The sequence below is a fragment of the Oncorhynchus nerka genome, linkage group LG11, assembly GCF_034236695.1.
Source record: "Oncorhynchus nerka isolate Pitt River linkage group LG11, Oner_Uvic_2.0, whole genome shotgun sequence".
NCBI lineage: Eukaryota > Metazoa > Chordata > Actinopteri > Salmoniformes > Salmonidae > Oncorhynchus > Oncorhynchus nerka.
Window position 1 is genome coordinate 28,471,293 of NC_088406.1, and position 24,430 is coordinate 28,495,722.

The 24,430-nt window shown below is 43.3% G+C and overlaps 2 protein-coding genes and 1 pseudogene across 3 annotated transcripts; all 3 read left to right on the top strand.

Annotated features, from left to right (window-relative positions):
* Window positions 1-428: 428 nt before the first annotated feature.
* Window positions 429-14,257, top strand: LOC115136643 (PHD finger protein 12-like). Of its 2 annotated transcripts, XM_029672232.2 has the most exons (13): window positions 429-1,271; window positions 1,802-1,983; window positions 3,916-3,988; window positions 4,177-4,787; window positions 9,477-9,609; window positions 10,419-10,580; window positions 10,838-10,984; window positions 11,262-12,123; window positions 12,395-12,565; window positions 12,730-12,825; window positions 12,919-13,001; window positions 13,138-13,276; window positions 13,482-14,257. In XM_029672232.2, the coding sequence occupies exons 1-13, from the start codon at window positions 1,206-1,208 to the stop codon at window positions 13,886-13,888; spliced, it is 3,132 nt and encodes a 1,043-aa protein (XP_029528092.1). In that variant the 5' UTR covers window positions 429-1,205; the 3' UTR covers window positions 13,889-14,257. The 2 variants fall into 2 exon arrangements, with proteins under 2 accessions (XP_029528092.1, XP_029528093.1); XM_029672233.2 differs by lacking the exons at window positions 13,138-13,276; window positions 13,482-14,257 and having other exon boundaries at window positions 12,395-12,638.
* Window positions 14,258-14,830: 573 nt separating this feature from the next.
* LOC115137752 (dehydrogenase/reductase SDR family member 13-like) lies at window positions 14,831-18,063 on the top strand (annotated as a pseudogene).
* Window positions 18,064-20,245: 2,182 nt separating this feature from the next.
* LOC115136646 (dehydrogenase/reductase SDR family member 13-like) lies at window positions 20,246-23,379 on the top strand. The gene is made up of 5 exons (XM_029672241.2): window positions 20,246-20,463; window positions 21,656-21,774; window positions 21,926-22,049; window positions 22,333-22,659; window positions 23,037-23,379. Exons 1-5 carry the CDS (start codon window positions 20,337-20,339, stop codon window positions 23,294-23,296), a joined length of 957 nt encoding a protein of 318 aa, XP_029528101.1. The 5' UTR covers window positions 20,246-20,336; the 3' UTR covers window positions 23,297-23,379.
* Window positions 23,380-24,430: the final 1,051 nt, after the last annotated feature.

The following is a 24,430-nucleotide window of genomic DNA, read 5'->3' on the forward strand; positions in this document are numbered from 1 at the left end:
TTTATTTTTATTAACAACAAATCAATACATAAAGCACATGAGGGAACACAAGCACACATAGATTACAAACAGTAGACAATCGAGCTAGGGGGCTTCTCTAGCAGCATAACGTTTGTATTCCTTTCTGACGTCGTCGTCTCAAGTTACCACAGTCACAAGGTTGTAATTATGGCTAAACCCCGCCATTTTCTAAAATGTATCTTCTTAAAATGTCAATTTATACATAACCTTAACCACACTGCTAACCTTATGCCTAACCGTACAATTAAATTAAGACCAAAAATGACATTTTATTTTTCATGAATTTTTACGATATAACCAATGCAGATTTTGTGGCTGTGTTGACTAGTGACAAGCGTTTCTCTGCTGTGGCGGCCATGGTTTTCAACAATCTTGAAATGCGCATGCTCAAACGTAATTTCGTTCGCGGTTGCGCCAACTCGGATAGGATGTTGCCACTAGCAGCATTGATGCATAGGCTTTTTCAGAACAAAAATATATTTCTTGAGGATCCGGCACTGTTGGACGAATAACAACAACAACAACAACGCATTTTGCAACCCTTGATTGGAAGGAACACAACGTTGCGAGAATTTTACATTTTGTGTATTCTGACTGTTGACAATGCAAAGTGGAAGCGAGCGGGTTTGCAGAATTTTCAAGCGTCTTCTAATTTCAGCTAGTAGGAGCAGTAGGAGCAAAAACAAGAACCATGGCTAGGCCTCGCAGATACATTCAGTCGTTCAGCAACCTGACAACAAGACAGTTTAGAATAGGCACAAAGTTGAGGTTTGTGAGAAACTCGTAACATTCGTCATTCTTGCCAGCAGTTAGCAAGCAAACATTGCTTAATGGATGGTGTTGCTAATTAACGTTAGCTAGCTACAGTTGACTAAATAGGTAACTAACTATCAGTCTAGTGTGTGTGCCTGTATCACATTCAGATAAAGCAGCTAGCTATCGGTTGCCAACTTGCAAACGAGGTCGCTACGTACGGCTAGTTAACTGTTAACCTGGGTTGATTCCGTTATTCCCTCTCCAATATACAGTAATAGGCAGAGAAAGGCAATTTTTAGTAAAACGTGCGTGTGTGGGGGGGGTCGCCTGTCACTGCCAGTGGGACTGGGCGTGGAACAACACTACTAGCTAGCTACAGTAGCTGGTTCCATAGGATTATTTGCAAGAAGTCGTCGACTGCTGGGTGAATGTGGGACAAAATGGAGACGCCAACGATTGTGTACGATTTGGATACCTCTGGGGGTTTAATGGAGGTGAGGCATGTCACCACACAACGTTACTTATGTCCGTTAAAGTGCAGCCATTGTTAGATATCTAACTAGCCAGATAAATTGACATGTTAGCAGATACTGAGGCAAGATTGAAGCAAGTAACGTTAGCTATCTAGTTTGAGGCAGTCATTTTGTCCTAACGCCGCGTTGGCTAGGATGAATTTGAAGACAAAACAACCATGTTTGCAATGTGTAGCTAGCTAGTTTATGGCAAACACTGTGCTATTACTCTAGTTATAGCGTAACTAACATTTAAAGCCATATTTGAGTTGCCAGCAGTTATCACTGCTGCAGACTAAACGTTACAGTAAAGGCCCTAGCTTCCAGCTGGGGGCGATTTATAGTTTACTGCCCTTAACTAGCTAGTATAAAAAATATGTTACTGACATGATATTGAATCATAAAATGTTTTTAGCTTTATTCGTTTGATGTGCTAGCAACCAAGTAAACAAGCCTAAATTGGGAGTGAAGAAAGTTCGATCCAGATTTCTGACATGTTCAACTTGTTACAGCAAATTCAAACACTGCTCGCACCACCCAAGTCAGAGGATGGCGAAAAAAGGAGTCGGAGGAGTGAAAGGGACGTTCGGAGAAAGAGCAGGGCCACCAACCACGATACCTGTGATAGTTGTCATGAGGGAGGGGACCTTCTGTGTTGTGACCATTGTCCAGCCGCCTTCCATCTACAATGCTGGTATGTGTGAAAAGTATCCCACTAACGTTAGCTTGGGAAGGATCATACATGGTTTACTGGATTCAGAATGACTGCGGCTCTCCTGTCTAGACAGTCCATCATCTTTACAGAACCATGCCGCTGTGCAAAATGTCACACATGAGATTCGTTACGGGGGGGGGGTTGTTTTTTCCAACCATACTGGGAAGATGATTGTGACACAGCAACTAGGACTTGGTTAAAATTTGCCGCCGAATGGTTGCAACCGCCCCCGCCTCGGTCTGCATGTCTCCAGGCATCTGAGAGTCGAGGCTGCTCTTCGCTCGTGTGCCTCTGTTTACAATATGGCGACCTCCCTTGAAAAAAAAAACGTTTTATTTCAGCGGCGCCATTTTACGGACATTTCTCGGGGCTTTAACAGGAATATAATTATGATAATACAGGTGATGAAACGCGGTTATAACACGATTTGAGATTAACATAGTATTCTTTGTATTTCGGGGACTCATCCATTCAGGTATTTACACCACACAGCTGTGCAACATCTGACTAACAATCATGTTGGTTGGTAGCTACAGTGCAAGACTGTCCACCTACAAGACGGATAAGCTGTCTTTGCCAATTGAACATTTGCATATCCCCTTGGGTAGTCATTGACTGTGAAATTTGACACGTGATTTAAGTTACATACTACAATCACCTTGACAACTGCCAAAGTAGTAGCTGCATATTTGAATATTTTCTAGATTAGAAACATCTGAAAGCATTCCAACAATTCATTATGATGGCAGCCTGTATTAACTGGGTGATATAATGTAGGTTATGAGCATCACAGCCAGGTGTTGTTTGAGACCACCTAAAGCGAGACTAATTGAAGGCCATGATTGTAATTGTATGAAATCGCCAAGATGATAACAGTTCAAAATGTTCTTTGTTAAAATTTAAAGAACATATTGATTCAGAATGGTGAAAATACAAAGTATAGATAAAAATACAAAGTATGTTACAACTTCCCCGGTTTCCCCTTACTAACAGTAAGCATGCCACTTTCAAATCATTTCCCTCACTCTTCACCCCTAAGGAAATTCTGACGAGCGCGACAAAGTTGAAAATAAAGGACACAAATGTTACCAGTAAAGTAAGAAGCCCAGGTTTCAATAGGCAATAAGACATGATGTGAAAGGAGTGTCGGTTTTTGGCCTGGTGAAGTGGCTTTATGCGTTGACTGAATGGGAGTTGGTCATTATTATTTTTTACTCTACTGGTCTCGGGAAGAAATTGCGTCCTCATTGTCAGAGACTGATTAAAAATGTATCTGACACCGGTCTCGAATACATCATGGTTGTGGGCCATGTTAGTAGTGCTTACTTTCCCAGGCATTAGTGATTTAAATCTTAAAGTAAAAACTGTGTTCAATATGGACTAAGTCTTCTCTTGTTTGGTCATGCCAGGCACATTAATCCCACTAGATGGAGACAGGCATTTGGAAAAGAAGACATTCTAACAGTAAACACTCAAGCCTGAAAGTAGGGTTTGGCATTCAGTGTTAAAATGTGTATTTTGGTGTGCTTTACACATTGTTGTGGTATTTCAATACAGACCTATTCCAGCACAGGTCAATTACATCATCACTCCCCTACACCCCTATTATAGCCTATGCCTCAAAAGTGCATATTCTGTATTTATTTAACTAGGCGAGTTGGTTAAGAAAAAAATATTATTTAGAATGACGGCCAAACCCGGACGACGCTGAGCCAATTGTGCGTCACCCTATGGGACTCCCAATCACGGCCGGTTGTGATACACGTTTGGTCAGAGCATCCAGGCTGTATTGTGAGTTTGGCATTAGGCCTTATAAAGCTTACATGGCAATTGATCCACAGTTGACCTATAAATGAAATGACTGTAGCATGAATGTCCCTTTTTATTGCTGTTTCTTTGTGGTTCCCACAGTAACCCACCATTGAGTGAAGAAATGCTGCCCCCTGGTGACTGGATGTGTCATCGCTGCAATGTTCGTAGAAAGGTGAGTGTTCAAGAATATGTGAGGATGCTCACAACAGAGAGATGTTTTTATGCTTCAAATGTATTAACCTGTTAACACCTGTTTTCAATGTATCAATACGAGTCCAACTATTTAAACAACCCTGGTGGTGGGGAATACGGTCTGATCCTTGCTGGTCCCTGACTCTGCTATTTGACTCTCATCCCCAGAAGCGGGAGCAGAAGGCTGAGAGGACAAATGGCCTGCTGGAGAGGGAGAGGCTCTTCTCCAAGCGCTCCTCCCCTGCAGCTGAACTGGAGCGGGGCACCACCACTATTACCACCACCATGCTGCGTCTGGACAGGCTGCCCCCCGGGGTCGGAGCAGCTGGACCCGGCCTGCGGGTGGCTGCCGTGCATCTCGAGCGTCTGGATCGCCTTGAGCGGCGGGCCAGCAGCCGCCCTGGCACGCCCACTTCCAACACCTCTTCCACGGACACGGACACCCCCTCGGAGGAGCAGAACGAGGTAGGCAAGGAGATGGCCAAGGCAGAGGAGGTGGAGGTCCGGGGCTCAGAATCTGAGCAAGCCACCACCACCCCTACTTCCACACCACTGCTCCTCAAGAGGCCCTTCCAGCTGCTCATCGCCGCCGCCATGGAGCAGAACCCCTCGCAGTTCCAGCTGCCCAACGAACTCGCCTGCACCACCGCACTGCCAGGCAGCAGTAAACAGAGGAGGAAAGAGGAGCTGATCATGAAGACTTTCAGAAGGCCACAGCATGAGATGGACCCCAACGGCCTCGTTCCTCTGCCAGTCAGGGTGTGCTTCTCCTGCACCAGGTATGACCTATCCTACCAATAATTAGTCAATCAAACCCACAATTTTGTCATTCCACATTATATCAACTAGGGCTGTTATGGTGACTGTATTACTGCCACACCGGAGGTCACGAGTCATAACGGCAGTCAAATTCCACATTACCGTTTAGTCACGATAATTGGGCATCTCCAAGCTCCAATGCTGCTCATGGTCATTAGTAACCTACCAAACTTGCTAACTGCCTTGTACTCAGCACTCTATTTTCTCTCTAATCACTCATCAATGCAAATGTTTAAAAAAAATTGAATCAAACACTTTGTGATAGCTCATGTTACACAACATTTCTATAGGCTATGCAATTGTGATGAGAAAACACAGTGATGGCCTCTATTAAAAAGAGCTTTCTGCTTTCTATTATTTAATATATGTAAAGAAAATATTAAATCAAGAATAGTGTCATGTTTGACCATTAGCCTATCACTTGTGAATGATGCCCAGCTTGTGTGCAGTAAGGCAAGAAAGCCAAGAAACATTGCAGGCCTTTTTTTGTGCAACTTTTTCAAATCCTATTCGCACACCTCATGTAGCCTAGCTCATAGGCCTATATGTTTTAATAAGGTTTGTATCACACCTCATGTAGCCTAGCCCATAGGCCTATATGTTTTGATAAGGTTTGTATCACACCTCATGTAGCCTAGCTCATAGGCCTATATGTTTTAATAAGGTTTGTATCACACCTCATGTAGTCTAGCTCATAGGCCTATATGTTTTAATAAGGTTTGTATCACACCTCATGTAGCCTAGCTCATAGGCCTATATGTTTTAATAAGGTTTGTATCACACCTCATGTAGCCTAGCTCATAGGCCTATATGTTTTAATAAGGTTTGTATCACACCTCATGTAGCCTAGCTCATAGGCCTATATGTTTTAATAAGGTTTGTATCACACCTCATGTAGCCTAGCCCATAGGCCTATATGTTTTAATAAGGTTTGTATCACAACTAAAGTGGCCAAATAACTCAAATTTAAGCACATTAATCCGCTTTACAATGGGTGAAGATCCTAACTGGCATACATATGCAGCGTGTGTGTTTTGAGTTTAGGAAAGATAATTTTGACCATAAATGCCTATTTATAATAAAAGCATTACATGTATAATCGCATTTCTGGTCACTTTTGCTAATGGTGTTTTCCCGCTAATGGAATATTTGCACTTACTGCAGTGCGCGTATTGCTGCGTGTATCTGGAGAAATAGCCTAATAGTGTATCAACATTTTAAGCTAAATGTTCTGATCTGTTGCATCAGCCTCTTTGGGTAAAAAAAATGTTTTTTGTAATAATTTTGGCTCTATCCCATCCCACAACTGTCCCAGACTAAGTTTGGAATATTTATTTCTTGCATAGAATACAATACCTTGCAAAAGTATTCATTCCCCTTGGCATTTTTCCTATTTTGTTGTCTTACAACCTGTAATTTAAATGGATTTTTATTTGGATTTCATGTAATGGACATAGGGCTGGGCGACATGGCCAAACTCTCATATCCCGATAACGATACATATCACGATATAGCACATTTTCTGTAAATTCAATGAATAAATAGTTTATATAAAATTACCACATGTAAAGGCCTATTTCTTATTACATATTAATGGTACTTACTCATTTGATCATTTATTTGATTAATTACCTTTAGAAGTCGCATAATTAGATTGCACACAGGTGGACTTTATTTAACTAAGTGTCACATGATCTCAGTTTATATACACCTGTTCTGAAAGGCCCCAGAGTCTGCAACACCACTAAGCAAGCAGAGAGGCACCGCCAAGCAAGCAGAGAGGCACCGCCAAGCAAGCAGAGAGGCACCGCCAAGCAAGCAGAGAGGCACCGCCAAGCAAGCAGAGAGGCACCGCCAAGCAAGCAGAGAGGCACCGCCAAGCAAGCAGAGAGGCACCGCCAAGCAAGCAGAGAGGCACCGCCAAGCAAGCAGAGAGGCACCGCCAAGCAAGCAGAGAGGCACCGCCAAGCAAGCAGAGAGGCACCGCCAAGCAAGCAGAGAGGCACCGCCAAGCAAGCAGAGAGGCACCGCCAAGCAAGCAGAGAGGCACCGCCAAGCAAGCAGAGAGGCACCGCCAAGCAAGCAGAGAGGCACCTTGAAGACCAAGGAGCTCTCCAAACAGGTCAGGGACAAACTTGTGGAGAAGTACAGATCAGGGTTGGGTTAGAAAAAAACTGAACACCCCACAGAGCACCATTTAAATCCATTATTAAAAAATGAAAAGAATATCTCACCACAACCTGCCAAGAGAGGGCTGCCCACCAAAACTCACGGACCAGGCAAGGAGGGCATTAATCAGAGAGGCAACAAAGATACCAAAGATAACCCTGAAGGAGCTACAAAGCTCCACAGCGGAGATTGGAGTATCTATCCATAGGACCACTTTAAGCCGTACACTCCAGAGAGTTGGGCTTTACGGAGGAGTGGCCAGAAAGAAATAAGCAAACACGTTTGGTGTTCGTCAAAAGGCATGTGGGAGACTCCAAACATATGGGAGAAGGTACTCTGGTCAGATGAGTGTAAAATGGAGCTTTTTGGCCATCTTGGAAAACGCTATGTCTGGCACAAACCCAACACCTCTCATCCCCACAGTGGAGCATGGTGGCGGCAGCATCATGCTGTGGGGATGTTTTCCGTCAGCAGGGACTGGGATACTGGTCAGATTTAAAGGAATGATGGATGGCGCAAAAAACAGGGAAATTCTTGAGGGAAACCTGTTTCAGTCTTCCAGAGATTTGAGACTGGGATGGAGGTTCACCTTCCAGTAGGACAATGACCCAAAGCATACTGTTAAAGCAACACGAGTGGTTTAAGGGGAAACATTTAATTGTCTTGAAATGGCCTAGTCAATGCCCAGACCTCAATCCAATTGAGAATTGGTGGTATGACTTAAAGATTGCTGTACACCAGTAGAACCCATCCATCTTGAAGGAGCTGGAGCAGTTTTGCCTTGAAGAATGGGTAAAAATCCCAGAAGCTAAATCCCAGTGCCAAGCTTATAGAGACATACCCCAAGAGACTTTCAGCTGTAATTGCAGCAAAAGGTGTCTCTACAAAGTATTGACTTTGGGGGGGTGAATAGTTATGCATGCTCAAGTTCTGTTTCTTTGTCTTATTTCTTGTTTGTTTCACTATAAAAAATCAAAATAAATGCATCTTCAAAGTAGTAGGCATGTTATGTAAATCAAATGATACAACCCCCCCAAAAATCTATTTTAATTCCAGGTTGTAAGGCAACAAAATAGGAAAAATGCCAAGGGGGTGAATACTTTTGCAAGCCACTCTACAATAGGTCAACTTTTGTACTATGGGGATAGTAGATTGCCGTAGTCTAGTGCTTTTGCTTTATGTTGGTGGAGGAAAGTAAATATGGACAGTTCTTCCAATATTTGATTTATTTCACTTTTATTTAACCAGGTAGGCAAGTTGAGAACAAGTTCTCATTTACAATTGCGACCTGGCCAAGATAAAGCAAAGCAGTTCGACACATACAACAACAGAGTTACACATGGAGTAAAATAAACCTATACAGAAGAAAAATAAGTCTATATACAATGTGAGCAAATGAGGTGAGAAGGGAGGTAAAGGCAACAAAAAGGCCATGGTAAATACAATATAGCAAGTAAAACACTGGAATGGTAGATTTGCAGTGGAAGAATGTGCAAGGTAATGTCTTCAATATGCACCTCGGAATTGGATGACACGCGCAGTTTCATCCTCAATGTGTCTGTCTTCACTTGTAGTCTATGAGAAATACCCAATCACGTGGCGGAGAGCCATATGAGGTTCTTCAGAACTCCCAGCCGGGAGAAGGGAATTCTAATTATGTTCAGCCCAAGGACAAATCGGCCACTGGCCGCAAAGGCGTGGATTGTTGTGTTAGGAGGGGTGTTACGGCCACTCAAAGGGATCCTGCCGGCCTTGTCAAATTGTGAATGAGAGACTGAAGTGTGTACAAAAAAACTAAGCAGAGCTCAGGCCTTTCCTGCAACGTTTTTTCAAATCATCATTAGTCGCATCATGCAGCCTTAGAATGTATTAACAATCTAAACGTAGCCCAACATTTGTTTTCGCAACAAAAGTTACATAAATAACTCTAAATTAAGTACATGGGAGTACCTGTTTCTTTAACTGCTAAACTGAGAATAGCCGCATGTGCGTACTCCCTCAAATTGTTTGGAGAAAATATATATATTTTTAAATATTCACGTTCATTTGTAGTCTTCATACAATAAAATAATGCCACATAATTGTAAGCAAATCTTGTCTGCTAAATGGACAACGCACGATGCTATTCTGTTCTTCTGAAATTGACTACATTCTCTTCATATCATGTTTCTTTAGACCTATCTAAAATAATAATGGATTTATTCCATTTGTTTAAAAGTAATGTTCCAAAAGTCTGCATCAGTGGATGGTAGGCTGTGCGTGGAAGCCAGGAGATGCTAAATGTGTTTTTGTTCATTAACGCTGAATTACGGTGAGGTCCTCAGTTATTTGCTTGACAATCGCGGCTGACAATTTCATGACCGCCACAGCCCTAATATCAACACACCTTTGGGAATCTAGTTGGTTGGCTGACTTTGCTAGTCCAAGCTCACTGCCTCCTCTTTGTCCTCCTCTCTATCGTCCTCCTGTCTATTCTATAGGAGCTGCAGAATGGCGCCCCTGGTTCAGTGTGACTATTGCCCCCTGCTCTTCCACATGGACTGCCTGGACCCCCCACTTACTGCCATGCCCACAGGCAGGTGGATGTGCCCCAACCATATGGAGCACTTGGTGGTAAGAGGATCAGCTCCCCCCCTGCATCCTTATGCATGGAACTGTGTTTGTGTTTCGGCAGGCCTAAACAATAAGGATATGGTGATATTTAGACAGGAATGGCTCTGTCAATGGAACTGTGTTTGTGTTTCGGGAGGCCTAAACGATAAGGATATGGTGATATTTAGACAGGAATGGCTCTGTCAATGGAACTGTGTTTGTGTTTCGGCAGGCCTAAACAATAAGGATATGGTGATATTTAGACAGGAATGGCTCTGTCAATGGAACTGTGTTTGTGTTTCGGGAGGCCTAAACAATAAGGATATGGTGATATTTAGACAGGAATGGCTCTGTCAATGGAACTGTGTTTGTGTTTCGGGAGGCCTAAACAATAAGGATATGGTGATATTTAGACAGGAATGGCTCTGTCAATGGAACTGTGTTTGTGTTTCGGGAGGCCTAAACAATAAGGATATGGTGATATTTAGACAGGAATGGCTCTGTCAATGGAACTGTGTTTGTGTTTCGGGAGGCCTAAACAATAAGGATATGGTGATATTTAGACAGGAATGGCTCTGTCAATGGAATAGGGTTTGTAGTTCTTTGGGCGATATCAAGCTTCACCGATGATATATATTGACCGATGTGCTATATTGTGATATCTCTCAACCCTGGTATGTAGAAGTTGTTCCATTACTGACATAACCTGTTATCCAGCTGAGCTTTAGGGTCTGTAGACTTGTTACAATTGCATAGGGTGTCAAGCTAGCGGTTGATTCAGGGCTATACGTCGCTTTGTTCTTGACATGGCCTCCTGTCCTGTTCTCCAGCTGAACCAGAGGAGCCTGTCCCTTACCAGCCGCTGCCAGCTCTTAGACCAGTTCCAGGATAGGATATCCCAGCATGCTGTCAAGGTGGGCTTCCTGCGACGGGTCCACCGACAGAATCCCCCTGTCCGCAGTGGTGTCCACCACAAGACGAAGGTGCTCAAGGTAGCTTATGCCCTCTGTCCCAGAGTAAAATATGTTACGAAATCGGTTTTTGCTAGTCTTCACTTTGAAATGGTGATGAAAAGACAGATTTTCAACAAAGTGTTGGTTTGTCAACTAAGCTACTTCAGCTTCACCATATATATATATATATATATATATGGTAATAAAGGAAAAAATATATCCAAATATTTTTCCTCTTCAGAATTAGGAACCACAGTGGGAGTTCACTGCTCCTGTAAATGTGTTTGTCCCTCCAGGTGCCCGACGCTATTAAGTCCCAGTACAAGAACCCCCCTGCCATGTTGGCTCCTGCAGGGGTGCGTAACGGGGAGCTGATCTGTAATGGTGTCCCATCCCAGGACTGCTCCCCTCAGCATTTTACCAGCCAAGCGGAGCAACAGGAGGTAAGCATGGCAGAAACACACACACACACAAGTATCTGTCTACTACTCTGGGATTCAGTGGTTCCTTTGGGCTGTGCCTGAGAAACATCTAAAGTGCTTAAATAATAAACAAATCAATGGGATCTGGCCCAGCGAGGAGACAATGGTCCAGACATGATGGGGATTAACTGCCAATTATTTCATGTGTAATAACTGTAAATGTATTTATTTGAGTTACTGGACTGGTGAAGGTGCTTTTTCTTTTCACCAAACTGTTTTTTTCCCCTTTGTCATTCAGTGGCTTCGAGATGTCATCTCGCTGCAGTGCAGTATCATGCGACATTTATCTGGCAAGCAGAAGTCCTCGTCAGACTGGCACTCTGAACAGACAAACAGGGAACAGAAAGACATTAAGCTCCGTGTGGCCCTAGAGGAGAACAGCTCTCTGCCCCTTGCAGAAAGGACAGCTTCAGCCCTGCCTGCCCCCTGCTCTAAGCCCTGCAGTACATCTGATGGCCCCCAGGGGGCCCAGGTATTGAAGGGTCTCTCGCAAGGCCAGGAGAGCTGCAGCTGCCCGGTGAGGCCATGTCAGAACTGTCTGAAGTGCAGGAAACCCAACGGGCCCCTGACTGAGCAGCCTGTGCAAGCCAACGGACCAGTAGTGTGTAACGCTGCCTCTGACGCCTGCAAACAGACAGAGCTCCAGCTGCACAGACTCACCTCCCCAGCCCCACTCCCAACCTCTGCTCTGGGGATGCCAAACCACCTGAGAGGAGGGGTGGAGGTTAAAACTGAGAAGGGCAGCCACCTAGAGTCTTGCACCCAGAAAGGTTGTCCACCTTCTTTGATGTGTGCAGCCACAGGGCAGGACATAAAGAGCCAGGCCCACGGGACTCCTTCAGGCATGGCAGGGACTCAGGCTAACCCTCTGAGCTGCTGCAGTGAGCTGAAGCTCTGCCCCAGCCCCACCCCAGGTGTCCATGTCTTCACCCCACCCAGAGCCGTCAAAGACTCCAGCACAGCAAGACAGCCGACCACCACACCTCCCGGTTTCTCCCCAGGGACAGATCTTAAGGGCAGCTCCATGTTCCCCAGCTCTCTCTTCCCCTTAATAGCAGACCTGTCTGGTGGCATGAAGGCTGTGATGGAAGCGGATGGAGGTAAGTAGCTACCTCAACACCATTCTACCGGTACCACTGTTCATAATTAGGCCTCGGTGATGAGCACCTCTCTCTGTCCAGTTTAAAAATGGGTACTTTATTCAACAACAATAAAGTTAAAATATTGCATTATTGTTTTGGCCATGTTGATCTTCAAAAATAGTGATGATTAAATGGCCTGTAATGCTGCTGACAGATGATGGCTGTGATACAGGATTGCTTCACGTGAAGTCTATTATGATGTTGAAACATGCTGATGTTGTTCATACAGAGATCGAACTGAGTAAACTGGATGAGGAGTTGGTGAAACTCCTGGCCTGGCAGAGGATACAGCAGCTGTTCCCCCACAAAGCACCCCCAGTCCCCCAAGGCAGCGGTCTAGCTGCTTCCTCTCCTCCCACCGTCTCCCTCAAACCTCAATCTCCCGCGCCGTGCACAGAGGGTAAGCCCCCAGTCCCCCAAGGCAGCGGTCTTAACTGCTTCCCCCCCTCCCACTCCCGCGCCGTGCACAGAGGGTAAGCCCCCAGAACCGGACGTGCGGCAGTTTAATTTGTGCCATAGGAATGTTATAAAATGTCATTCCTCCATATTCTGTCCCCATCACAGAAGAACAGAAGGTGCAGGCGAGAGCAACGTTCTATCCACTCATGGGGAAGGGAGGAGCCATCAACATGTCTTATAGGACCCTGTACATAGGAGCTGGTAAGGACTGCCCATGCTGTTACAAAAGACTGATCTTTACTCAACATGGAACAAAGTCTCATCAGTCTTTCTCTCTCTGACAACCCACTGTAGGTGCTGACATGGACGTGTGCCTTACAAACTATGGTCATTGTAATTATGTATCTGGAAAACACGCCTGCATCTTTTACGACGGGGTAGGTCGTCTGTCCTGTTCGAGACACAAAGCTTGACAAAAACATATTTTTCCCATTGCTATGACCTGATCTGTGAGTACTATTTGAAATAACGGTAGCACTACAGACATGACTGTTGGTTTGTACCTGTGTGTAGAACACCAAACACTACGAGCTGCTCAACTACAGTGAGCATGGGACCACGGTGGACAACGTGCTCTACTCCTGTGACTTCTCTGAGAAGACTTTGCCTAGCCCGGCCAGTGGCCTGGTGTCCAAGGTGCAGGGCATTGTCCGTAAGTAACACACACACCTCATCATATGTACACACACACTAGCAATTTAGCTGATTTTGAACCCCCCCATACCTCCTTTGCGCAACATGTGGGTGGGTGTACGCCCCATCACCTTCACCCTGTAGAGGCTTGGTGTGTGTGTGTGTGGTTTGACCAGCCCTGTGTGTCTATAGGAGACTTGAGTGATGGTGCCCTCTTTCTTCAGGCCGCTGTAAGATGAGGCAGCAGCAGCAGGAGGAGGGGACCGAGGCTGGGCACAGGACTGTTATGATGCCATTGGAGGGAATGATGAGCTGCCAGCCCCAGGGAGGACCCAGGCTCTCCTGCAACTGCAAAGCCAGCAGTTCCAGCCTGATCGGTGGCAGCGGGGCTGGCTGGGAGGGCACAGCGCTGCTCCACCATGGCAGCTACATCAAACTGGGCTGCATGCAGTTTGTCTTCAGCATTGTTGAGTTCGCCAGTAAGCAGCCTAAAGAAGAGGGATCCACTGGCACTGCCAATACCACCCCCAACCAAGAGGGGGCAGACAAACAGACTATCAAACTCCACCAATTGCAACTCTGTGCCAAAGCCCAAACTCTCCCTTTCTCATCTATTTCTAGTCAAACCTAAGGGGAGCAGGTTGTTACACAGGAAAAATATATATTTTAATTTATTTTGTTTATACTTTTGCATGAAATTAAGTATCTCAAATCTGTTTATTTAGATTGACTTACTGAAGAGTATTTGTCACTTATGTTTGCCAGTCTAGTTCTACATGTATGTACAGTACCAGTTAAAAGTTTGGACACCTCATTACAGGGTTTTTCTTTATTTGTACTATTTTCTACATTGTAAAGTAATAGTGAAGACATCAAAACTATGAAATAACACATGGAATCATGTAGTAACCAAAACAAATTCTTCAAAGCCATCCTTTGCCTTGATGACAGCTTTGCACACTCTTGGCATTCTTAATTAAAAATTAAGTTGTAAAATTTCTTTCCATCTCAATGCGTTTGAGCCAATCAGTTGTGTTGTAACAGGGTAAAGGGGGTATACAGAAGATAGCCCTATTTGGTAAAAGACCAAGTCCATATTATGGCAAAAACAGCTGAAATAAGCAAAGAGAAACGACAGTCCATCATTATTTTAAGACATGAAGGTCAGTCAATCCTGAACATTTCAAGAACTGGCTCTCTAGAGGATCGCCACAGGAAAGGAAGACCCAGAGTTACCTCTGCTGCAGAGGGTAAGTTCATTAGAGTTACCAGCCTCAGAAATTGCAGCCCAATTAAATGCTTTGGAGTTCAAGTAACAGACTCATCTCAACATCAACTGTTCAGAGGAGATTGCGTGAATCAGGCTTTTGTGGTTGAATTGCTGTGAAGAAACCACTACTGAAGGACACCAATAAGGAGACTTGCTTGGGCCAAGAAACATTGCCATTAGACATTAGATCTGTTCTTTGGCCTGAGTTCAAATTTAAGATTTTTGGTTCCAACCGCTGTGTCTTTATGAGAAGCAGAGCAGGTGAACGGATGAACTCTGCATGTGTGGTTTCCACCGAGAAGCATGGAAGTGGTGTGGTGCTTTGCTGGTGACACTGTCAGTGATTTATTTAGAATTCAAGGCACACTTAACCAGCATGGCTACCACAGCATTCGACAGCAATACGCCATCCCATCTGATTTGCGCTTAGTGGGACCATTTGTTTTTCAACAGGACAATGACCAACACACCTCCAGGCTGTGTAAGGGCTATTTGACCAAGGAGAGTGATGGAGTGCTGCATGAGATGACCTAGCCTCCACAATCACCCAACCTCAACCCAATTGAGATGAGTTGGCGCGCAGAGTGAAGGAAAAGCAGCCAACAAGGGCTCAGCATATGTTGGACCTCCAGAACTGTTGTTTCTCCATGAAGCTGGTTGAGAGAATGCCAAGAGCATGCAAAGCTGTCATCAAGACCAATGGTGGCTACTTTTTGAAGAATCTAAAACATTTTTATTTGTTTAACAATTATTTTGGTTACTACTTGATTACATATGTGTCACTTCATAGTTTTGATGTCTTCACTATTCTAAAATGTAGAAAATAGAAAAACAATTAAAAACCCTTGAATGAATAGGTGTGTCTAAACCTATGACTGGTACACTAACATTTTCTTATTTTTCAGACAGCTCATGTAGCCCAAACATTTTATTTTGTGATATTGAAGTTGTAGTACTCACACTATTTGTTGTTGCTACGTTTGCTCCACAGGTAGCTAGCACACTTACATGCTTATACACACATTTGTATGTACAGTATATTAATGTAAATAGGAGTGTGGTTTACATATGTTTGTTTACCGTTCCATTGATTCCATTCTAGCCATTATAATGATCCCGTCCTCCTATAGCTCCTCCCACCAGCCTACATTGATGGACATAAACCTATAGCTCCTCCCACCAGCCTACACTGATGGACATAAACCTATAGCTCCTCCCACCAGCCTACACTGATGGACATAAACCATTGTGGTTGGTTTGTATAGTGTACAGTACCTCCCATGGACTCGTTTTGTGATATTTTGTAGTTTTGCAGAAACGTTTGTTACACACCTGAGTCCTGTGTCTTCCATGCTGAATGGTGTAAATGGTGTCAGATCCTTTAACATTCTTGTACGCTGTAAATAAGCCTTGTTTGTTCCTGTCTGTTAAAACAATGTAAATACAGAAAGATTTTTTTTAAAGAACAAACTTAAAAATGCCTCCTTGTGCTGTTATTTTTGATTACTTTGAGACCTGGGGTCAATGATCTAAAATGCTTTTCTTTCAGTAATGTGTTGTGAGTGAACTATCCAGAAGGTGGTGGTCGTGTACAGCTCTGTCAAAGGTAACAGTTGCAATTTATGTAGGTCTAATGGTAAAACAATCTCGTATTAGACTATTTTGAACTGTTCCATGGCCCCTTGCCCTGAGAGAGTAGAGACTGGTTTATCCAGTTGCACAATCACTACAGAAACTCAAACCATCTTGTAGCTGATAAGAGGGGTGGGATATTTTCACAGGGGCTCTCCCATGAGTACAAATTAGTTTGCACACACTCTTGAAAGCAAAGGTGTTTTCACACGGGAGACAAGGATGGCTGCCTTTTTGCTTGTTGTCTGTAGTCGGGATTGCATTTATTTTTGATCTTCTGCATACATTAAAGACTAATATCATAAACTTATATTATTCACCCTTACATGTCCTTTCTTTAATTGTTTATGCCCACTTACTCCAGGAAGTAACACAGGCATAGGGAAGATGACTGCACTAGATCTGGCCAGGAGAGGTGCTAGAGTCATCCTGGCCTGCCGCAGCAAACAGCTGAGGCTGCGCTCACTGACATCAAGAGGGTGGGAGGAGAATGAACACTCTTTGACCATAAAATAATAATGACCAGTAGTTTATGGCTAGTAATTTTTGTTTTTTCTACAGCGGTTTTAGGATGTATTAATTATGATTTGTGTGTATGAAAATAATAAAGTAACATGTGTGTCCTGTAGGAGAGTGGGAGCAATGAGGTGGTGCTCATGCATCTGGATCTGGGCAGTCTGAAGTCTGTTTGCTTCCTTTGCTGAAACCTTCCTAAAGACTGAGCGCAGATTGGACCTGCTCATCAACAATGCAGGTGTGGCTTGTACTGGTTGTTTGCAGCAACGCTACGACCAGCTTTCAATACACTTGATCTTATACAACACTACCATGACATTGCTTTTAGTCATGTACAGACAGCCTTTTCCGGAGGGACTTGAAGTTAGTGCTAAATGAAGTTTCACAAGAGCCTGTGTACAGAGACTGAACATGCAGCCATGGTGTTGTAGGCTACACATTATGCTCCAGCCAAAAGAGCTTGCTGGACTGCTTTCTCAACTGCCCAAGCCTGCCAACCATGGCACCTGTCCAATATTACTCATGTAATATCCCAATTCTGACACCAGTGTAACATTTTTGGAAGTGAGGCAGCTGGTATCATTTTTGTTAACATTTTCCTCCCTGTTGTCTCAGGTATTTACATGCCAGGCACCACAGAGGATGGCTTGGGGATGATGTTTGGTGTCAACCACATTGGTCACTTCCTGTTGACCAACCTGCTTCTGGACCATTTGAATAAGTGCGGTCAGAGTCGAGTGGTCAACGTGGCGTCCGTGGGTCATAACTTCGGCACCATTGACTTCAACTGTTTGAACACTCACAAGGAGGTGGGGGTTGGTGATTCGTTCATGGATGTCTTCACCACATACTGCAACAGCAAACTGTGTAATGTTCTCTTCAACCATGAGCCAAGAGATTACACGGCACAAACGTTACCTGCTACACCCTCCACCCAGGTCAGTACACTACACCTCCGTATATATGAAAGATTGCCCAAGTATAGATTAGAATGACTTGTCCTGTATTGATCTGTTGAAATGCAGTATTTGTTTTTGCATCCCCAGGTGGCTGAATAATAAATGTATTGGCATGCAAAGTTTTAACCTACAGGGACATGTTTATTTAGTTTTTCAGGAGCCATCAACTCTGAGCTGACTCGCGGCATCAACAAGGTGGCCATGATGCTGATGAAGCCTTTTTTCATGTTCTTTTTCAAGAACTCTGTGGCGGGGTCTCAGAGCACCCTGAGTCTGAGTGAGAGTCTGAGTGGGCTATCATCTTAAGAAACTCACTCTAACTCAGCAGTTTTAACTGGACTGCAAAGCTACTAACCAATATCCTGTGTTTTTTCCAAACTACTTTTTTGGGTTATCCTTTATAAAATGTACATACATAGAAGTGCATTCGGAAAGTATTCAGGCCACTTGATTTGATTCCAAATTTTGTTACGTTACATCCTAATATGTTTTAAATGTTTTTTTTCCCCCTCAATCCCTCAATCTACACACAATATCCCAAAATGACAAAGCAAAAACAAGTTTGCAGATTTTTTTGCAAATGTATTAAAAATAAAAAACATTAAATATCACATTTACATAAGTATTGAGACCCTTTACTCAGTACTTAGTTGAAGCACATTTGGCAGTGATTATAGCCTCAAGTCTTCTTGGGTATGACGGTACAAGCTTGGCACAACTGTATTTGGGAAGTTTCTCTCATTCTTCGCTGCAGATCCTCTCAAGCTCTGTCAGGTTGGATGGGGAGTGTCGCCAGAGCTATTTTCAGGTCTCCAGGGATGTTTAATCATGTTCAAGTCTGGGTTCTGGCTGGGCCACTCAAGGACATACATAGACTTGTCCCGAAGCCACTCCTGCGTTGTTTTGACCTTGTGCTGAGGGTCATTGTCCTGTTGGACAATTGTCCTGTTGTACACTGGTGTCAACCTTTGCCCTGTCTGAGGTCCTGAGTGCTCTGGAGCAGGATTTCATCAAGGATCTCTCTAGTTTGAGGCGTTCATCTTTCCCTCGATCCTGACTAGTCTCCCAGTCCCTGCCGCTGAAAAACATCCCCACAGCATGATGCTGACACCGCCATGCTTCTCTGCAGGGATGGTGCCAACTTCTGGAAAGTTCTCCCATCACTACAGAGGAACTCTGGAGCACTGTCAGAGTGACCATCGGGTTCTTGGTCACCTCCCTGACCAATGCCCTTCTCCCCCTGATTTGCTCAGTTTGGCTGGGCTGCCAGCTCTAGGAATAGCGTTGGTGGTCCCAAACTTCTTCCATTTAAGAATGATTCGGTCCACTGTCTTTGGGGCCCTTCAAAGCTGTAGAAATGTGTTGGTCCCTTCTCCAGATCTGTGCCTCGACATAATCGTGCCTTGGAGCTCTACGGACAATTCCTTCGACATCATGGCTTGGTTTTTGCTCTGACAATGCACTGTCAACTGTGGGGCTGTCTGAAATTTTTACACAGAGACACTCAAAGTCAATCTAAATGAATCGTCTTTTATTTGTCAGCTCGCTGGAGAGCTTCTAACCAACTCAATGCACCATAGTACACATCTCCATCAGGATCTCTGCTTAGGCAGTTGTCTTATATACGGAATTCACAGACAAGTTATATTTGCATGATTTAGGATAATCAATGAATCATTAGCGTTTTGTTTCATTCATGTGACCGACCAATACCTCAAGGCTTCTTCTCTCTAAGCTGAGACCTTGAAATGGAGATCTCTTTCATCCTCAAAACAAGGTCTGGGCCTACTGCAAAATTGAAGCCACTGATAGTGAGGATTCGTTCAGTCAGCCACTTGCATGAACACAGAAATTGATTTGTAGAATAGCACATGAATAGAACACAAGAGTTTTGTTATAAGAAAAGCACAGACATTAAAATGTCCATTACAGGAACTTGTTATATAGACGTGTGCCTTTCCAAATCATGTCCAATCAATTGAATTTATCACAGGTGGATTCCAATCAAGTTGTAGAAACATCTCAAGGATAATCAATGGAAACAGGATCAATTTTGAGTCTCATAGCAAAGGGTCTGACTACTTATGTAAATAAGGTATTTATGTTTTTAATGTTTAATAAATTTGCTAAAATAAAAAAAGTTTTGCTTTGTCATTATGGGGATGCTGTGTGTAGATTAATGAGGAAATGTAGGAAAAGTCAAGGCGTCTGATGCTTTCTGAATGCACCATATATGAATGAACCTAGCATTGATTTATGGGACATTTAATTTATTGACATGTTTATATTCATATTTCTTACAAAACGGTAAGTAAACCTAAACTGTTAAGAATGTTTACTCTTGATTGTTTTATGATGGCTCAAACTGTACAATTCGTAGCTTCTGCCTAAGTATCCTCCTAACAATTTGTCAGCCTAAATTAGAATTTAAAGGCAGCACTTATGCCTGCCCAGCAGAAATAGAGAGATTTGAGCATGAAAGCTTCAGTAGAATAATCTAAACAAAGCAAAGGGAAAAAAAACTCAAATGTGCCTGTGCAGTCCAAAGGGGTGTGGTTTAGGCTTTCTTGGAACTCAACAGGAAGTTTGAGCTCTTTGCGCAATAGAGTAACCATGAGAATAAGTGTGCAGTAAGAAATTCTGGAGTGAGCAGTGTGTTCTATTAATTCTCTTTACTGAGTGTTGCACAGGATCTGAGCTCAATGGCTGTGTTTCTTCTTTTGGCTGGAATGGTAGTGGTGGGCTATATGATTTTTCATAATATCTTTGTCAAAGGGGCAGTTTGCAAGAGCAATGTGAAACTGCACGGGAAAACTGTAATTGTAACAGGTGAGCCTGTTTTTGTCTGCTTTCTGTGTTTCCCTTCATTGACACCGGAGGAAAGTTAATGGCACTGTAATGTAATAATGTTGAGTAGATGTAATGTTCTTTGCCTGTACATCATTTAATATATATAGTGTTGTTAAATTCATTTAACTTTGTTTATTATTATTTATTTATTTTTAAACATTTTCCCTGGTTATAGAACTCAACAAATTACTCTTTCTGCGGCAAGCTGTAGGGGAGACTGGGGGCAATTGTAACACCTTGAATTTCTCCAAACAGAAACAAACGAGTGATGAAACTCTCAGTAAATGCCCATTTAGGTTCTCTCCCTGCTTGAAGAGTTTCAGGCAAATATCTCAATATTTGTTAGGGGTAAAGTGTGTTTTTTCCCACCAACTGTATTTTTCTTGTACTGTCCTGGGCGTTAATGTTTAAGTATTCAGACTAGCATAGTGATGAAAATGATCTGTTACATAAATATTGACATGATTGATGTGTCACAATTGTCTCTTGCTAGGCACATGAGGTGTTGTGTCATGGTTGGGGGCAATTGTAACTCAGTGTTAAAATGAACATGATCCAAACAGCCAAATGATGATCGGGGGGGGGGGGGGGGGATTTAAATTATTCAAAACTAACATTAAATCACCTTGGCGTCCTGTAGAGTGGTAAATATGTTGTAAACAGGTATCATTTGGACACAATCAGACTATTCAGATGTTTTGAGAGGAACCGAATGGCCATCCACAAATAGGGGTGTTACTGTAAATATTGGTTATGTACTTAGAAATAATTGTTTGTTGCAAAATCATTAGATACTATATGTATATAATATAATCATTCATAAACAAACAATGTATTTGAAGTTAATGGAGTTTATTTGGTTTATTTTTTTGGTGTTACATTTCACCCTAGCTACTGTTACAATTGCTCCTGGCACGGTGGCAAATGTAACATCCCGATTTTAAAGATTAAAATCAAGATTGTAATCTGACCGTTTTATGTACAGACCTATAAATGGTATGAATGTTTAGGAGACTGATGTAAGTTCTTATATCAAAAAATGACTTCCGTAGTTCAAGTGGTCTCTGAGCAATAGAGTAAAATATGTTTATTTTTTATAAATATATATTTTTTTACTATTCCTCCCGGTCTCCCCTACATTGCATTAATCCTAATAATATTAATTCTACAGGAAGTAACACAGGCATAGGGAAGATGACTGCACTAGATCTGGCCAGGAGAGGTGCCAGGGTCATCCTGGCCTGCCGCAACAAACAGAGAGCTGAGGCTGCGCTCGCTGACATCAAGAGGGTGAGGAGAGATTCAACAATCTCTGACCTACTTTACATTAGCAGATTTTGTTATTTCATCACAACCTTCATGTGGTGGCTGTGAAAAGAGGAAATTTGGAAAATGTCCAATGAAATTTGGACCAAGTAACAAATAAATGTGTGTCCTGTAGGAGAGTGGGAGCAATGAGGTGGTGTTCATGCATCTGGATCTGGGCAGTCTGAAGTCTGTTCGCTCCTTTGCTGAAACCTTCCTAAAGACTGAGCGCAGATTGGACCTGCTCATCAACAATGCAGGTAAAGGAGGCTTGAGGAGGTGTTGTTGGACCTCTCTCTCTCTCTGGGTGTATCTCAATGGTCCTAAACGGCTTCCTTTCCCTCTACTCTATCCTTTATTTGCACTGGCATGACAGGTGAAAGCAATACACCTGTCCTGTTCCTTTGCATCAATGCAGGATGAAGGAAAGGCTGTGATGAGATGAGGCTACTAAAGACTATTAAGATGCACCCTGAACTCCCATCAACCTCCCATAGAAGTGATTATGGATGAATAATGGCTCGTTTCCATGTTTCCTCTCAGGTATTTACATGCAGGGCAGCACAGAAGACGGCTTGGGGATGATGTTTGGTGTCAACTACATCGGTCACTTCCTGTTGACCAACCTGCTTCTGGACCGTCTGAAGGAGTGCGGTCCGAGTCGAGTGGTCAACGTGGCGTCCTTGGGCCATAATTTTGGCAAAATTGATTTCAACTGCTTGAGCACTCACAAGGAGTTAGGTGTTGGCGAGTCTGCCACGGACGTCTTTAACATCTATTGCAACAGCAAGCTGTGTAACGTTGTCTTCACCCATGAGCTGGCCAAGAGACTGAAGGACACAAATGTTACCTGCTACAGCCTCCACCCTGGTCAGTGCTGCTAAGTCAGGCGTCCAATTTCATTTGACCATGTATAAAACTTTTGAATGTAATGGTATCTGCAGTTTTCAACTTAGTTCTTGGTTGAATTTAAAGTAGAATAAGATGACTAATGTTCCAGTCCAAGCTCTTCTCTGTCCTGGCACCCCAATGGTGGAACAACCCTCCCCCTAATGTCAGGACAGCGGACTCCCTGGCCATCTTCCGACAAAGTCTTAAAACCTGTCTCTTTTAAGCGATTATTATTGTCTCACCTAGCTATCTTAAGATGAATGCACTAATGTAAGTTGCTAATTGACTAAAATATATATATATATATATATTTTTATGAATACCTTAACTCTAGTGCTTGTGTCTTTTTCTCCTAGGTATAATCGAAACTGAGCTGGGCCGTTACGCCAACTCTGCATTTTTAATGCTGTTGAAGCCCATCTCAATGTTGTTCTTCAAGAACTCTGTGGCGGGGTCTCAGACCACCCTGCACTGTGCCCTGCAGGAGGGCCTGGAGCCCCTGTCTGGATGCTACTTCTCTAACTGTACAGTCAGGAACGTCTATCCTAAGGCCAGAGATGATGCGGTGGCCAAGAAGCTATGGGAAGTCAGTGAGAGTCTGTGTGGACTCCTGTGAAAGCCTCCCACTGTGACTCAAGCTCTCCTCAGTGTGCAAGATGATTTTTGACATTTGAGTGGACTTGCCCTTTAAGTCATTCAACCATGTCAAAGAAATTCTAAAAGTGCTTACTCCGTGTGATTAGTATATAGGACTGATCTTGTGCATTAACTTCTAAGTTCTTACCATAGGTTCCTTAGGGTGTTCCACTCCGCCCTAGTAGATATATCTGGAACATAATTAAATGACCCACCCAAAACTGTGCATGCTGGAATGAATTCAACCATGAAGTGGCAAAAAGGATGAAGAAGCATAGGCCTACTGGGCAATTCAAGACTTATGGAAATAAAGTATGTGTTCCTCAATGAGGCTGTTGTATATTCATTGGTTGTATAATAATTGTGCCAGCACTGAACAGTGCATCCATTCATATTTTAGATAATGTAACCCCGTGGTTAAAGATCATGTGCACATGGCCGAGGAGCTGATGCTGTTTGTTGCCTTGCTCATGTGCATTTGAATTAAAAACCAGGGGTGAAAAGAGTACAGATATATCTCACTCAAGTAGAAGTACTGTTACTTTAGTACAATTTCTACTGAAGTTGAAGTCAAACGAATGGTGTAAAAAAACGACTTCAAGTCAAACTCCCTCTTTCACTCACTCCCTCACCCAAACTCACTGCACAAACTCCCTCTTTCACTCACTCCCTCACCCAAACTCCCTCTTTCACTCACTCCCTCACCCAAACTCACTGCACAAACTCCAACTTTCACTCACTCCCTCACCCAAACGCACTGCACAAACTCCCTCTTTCACTCACTCCCTCACCCAAACGCACTGCACAAACTCCCTCTTTCACTCACTCCCTCACCCAAACTCACTGCACAAACTCCCTCTTTCACTCACTCCCTCACCCAAACTCACTGCACAAACTCCCTCTTTCACTCACTCCCTCACCCAAACTCACTGCACAAACTCCCTCTTTCACTCACTCCCTCACCCAAACTCACTGCACAAACTCCCTCTTTCACTCATTTGTCATCAGTGGTGGAAAGAGTACTGAAATATCCTACTCGAGTAAATGTACAGTTTAATACAATTTTACTCAAGTAGAGGTAAAATTACTAACTTTTAAAACTACTTTAAAAAGT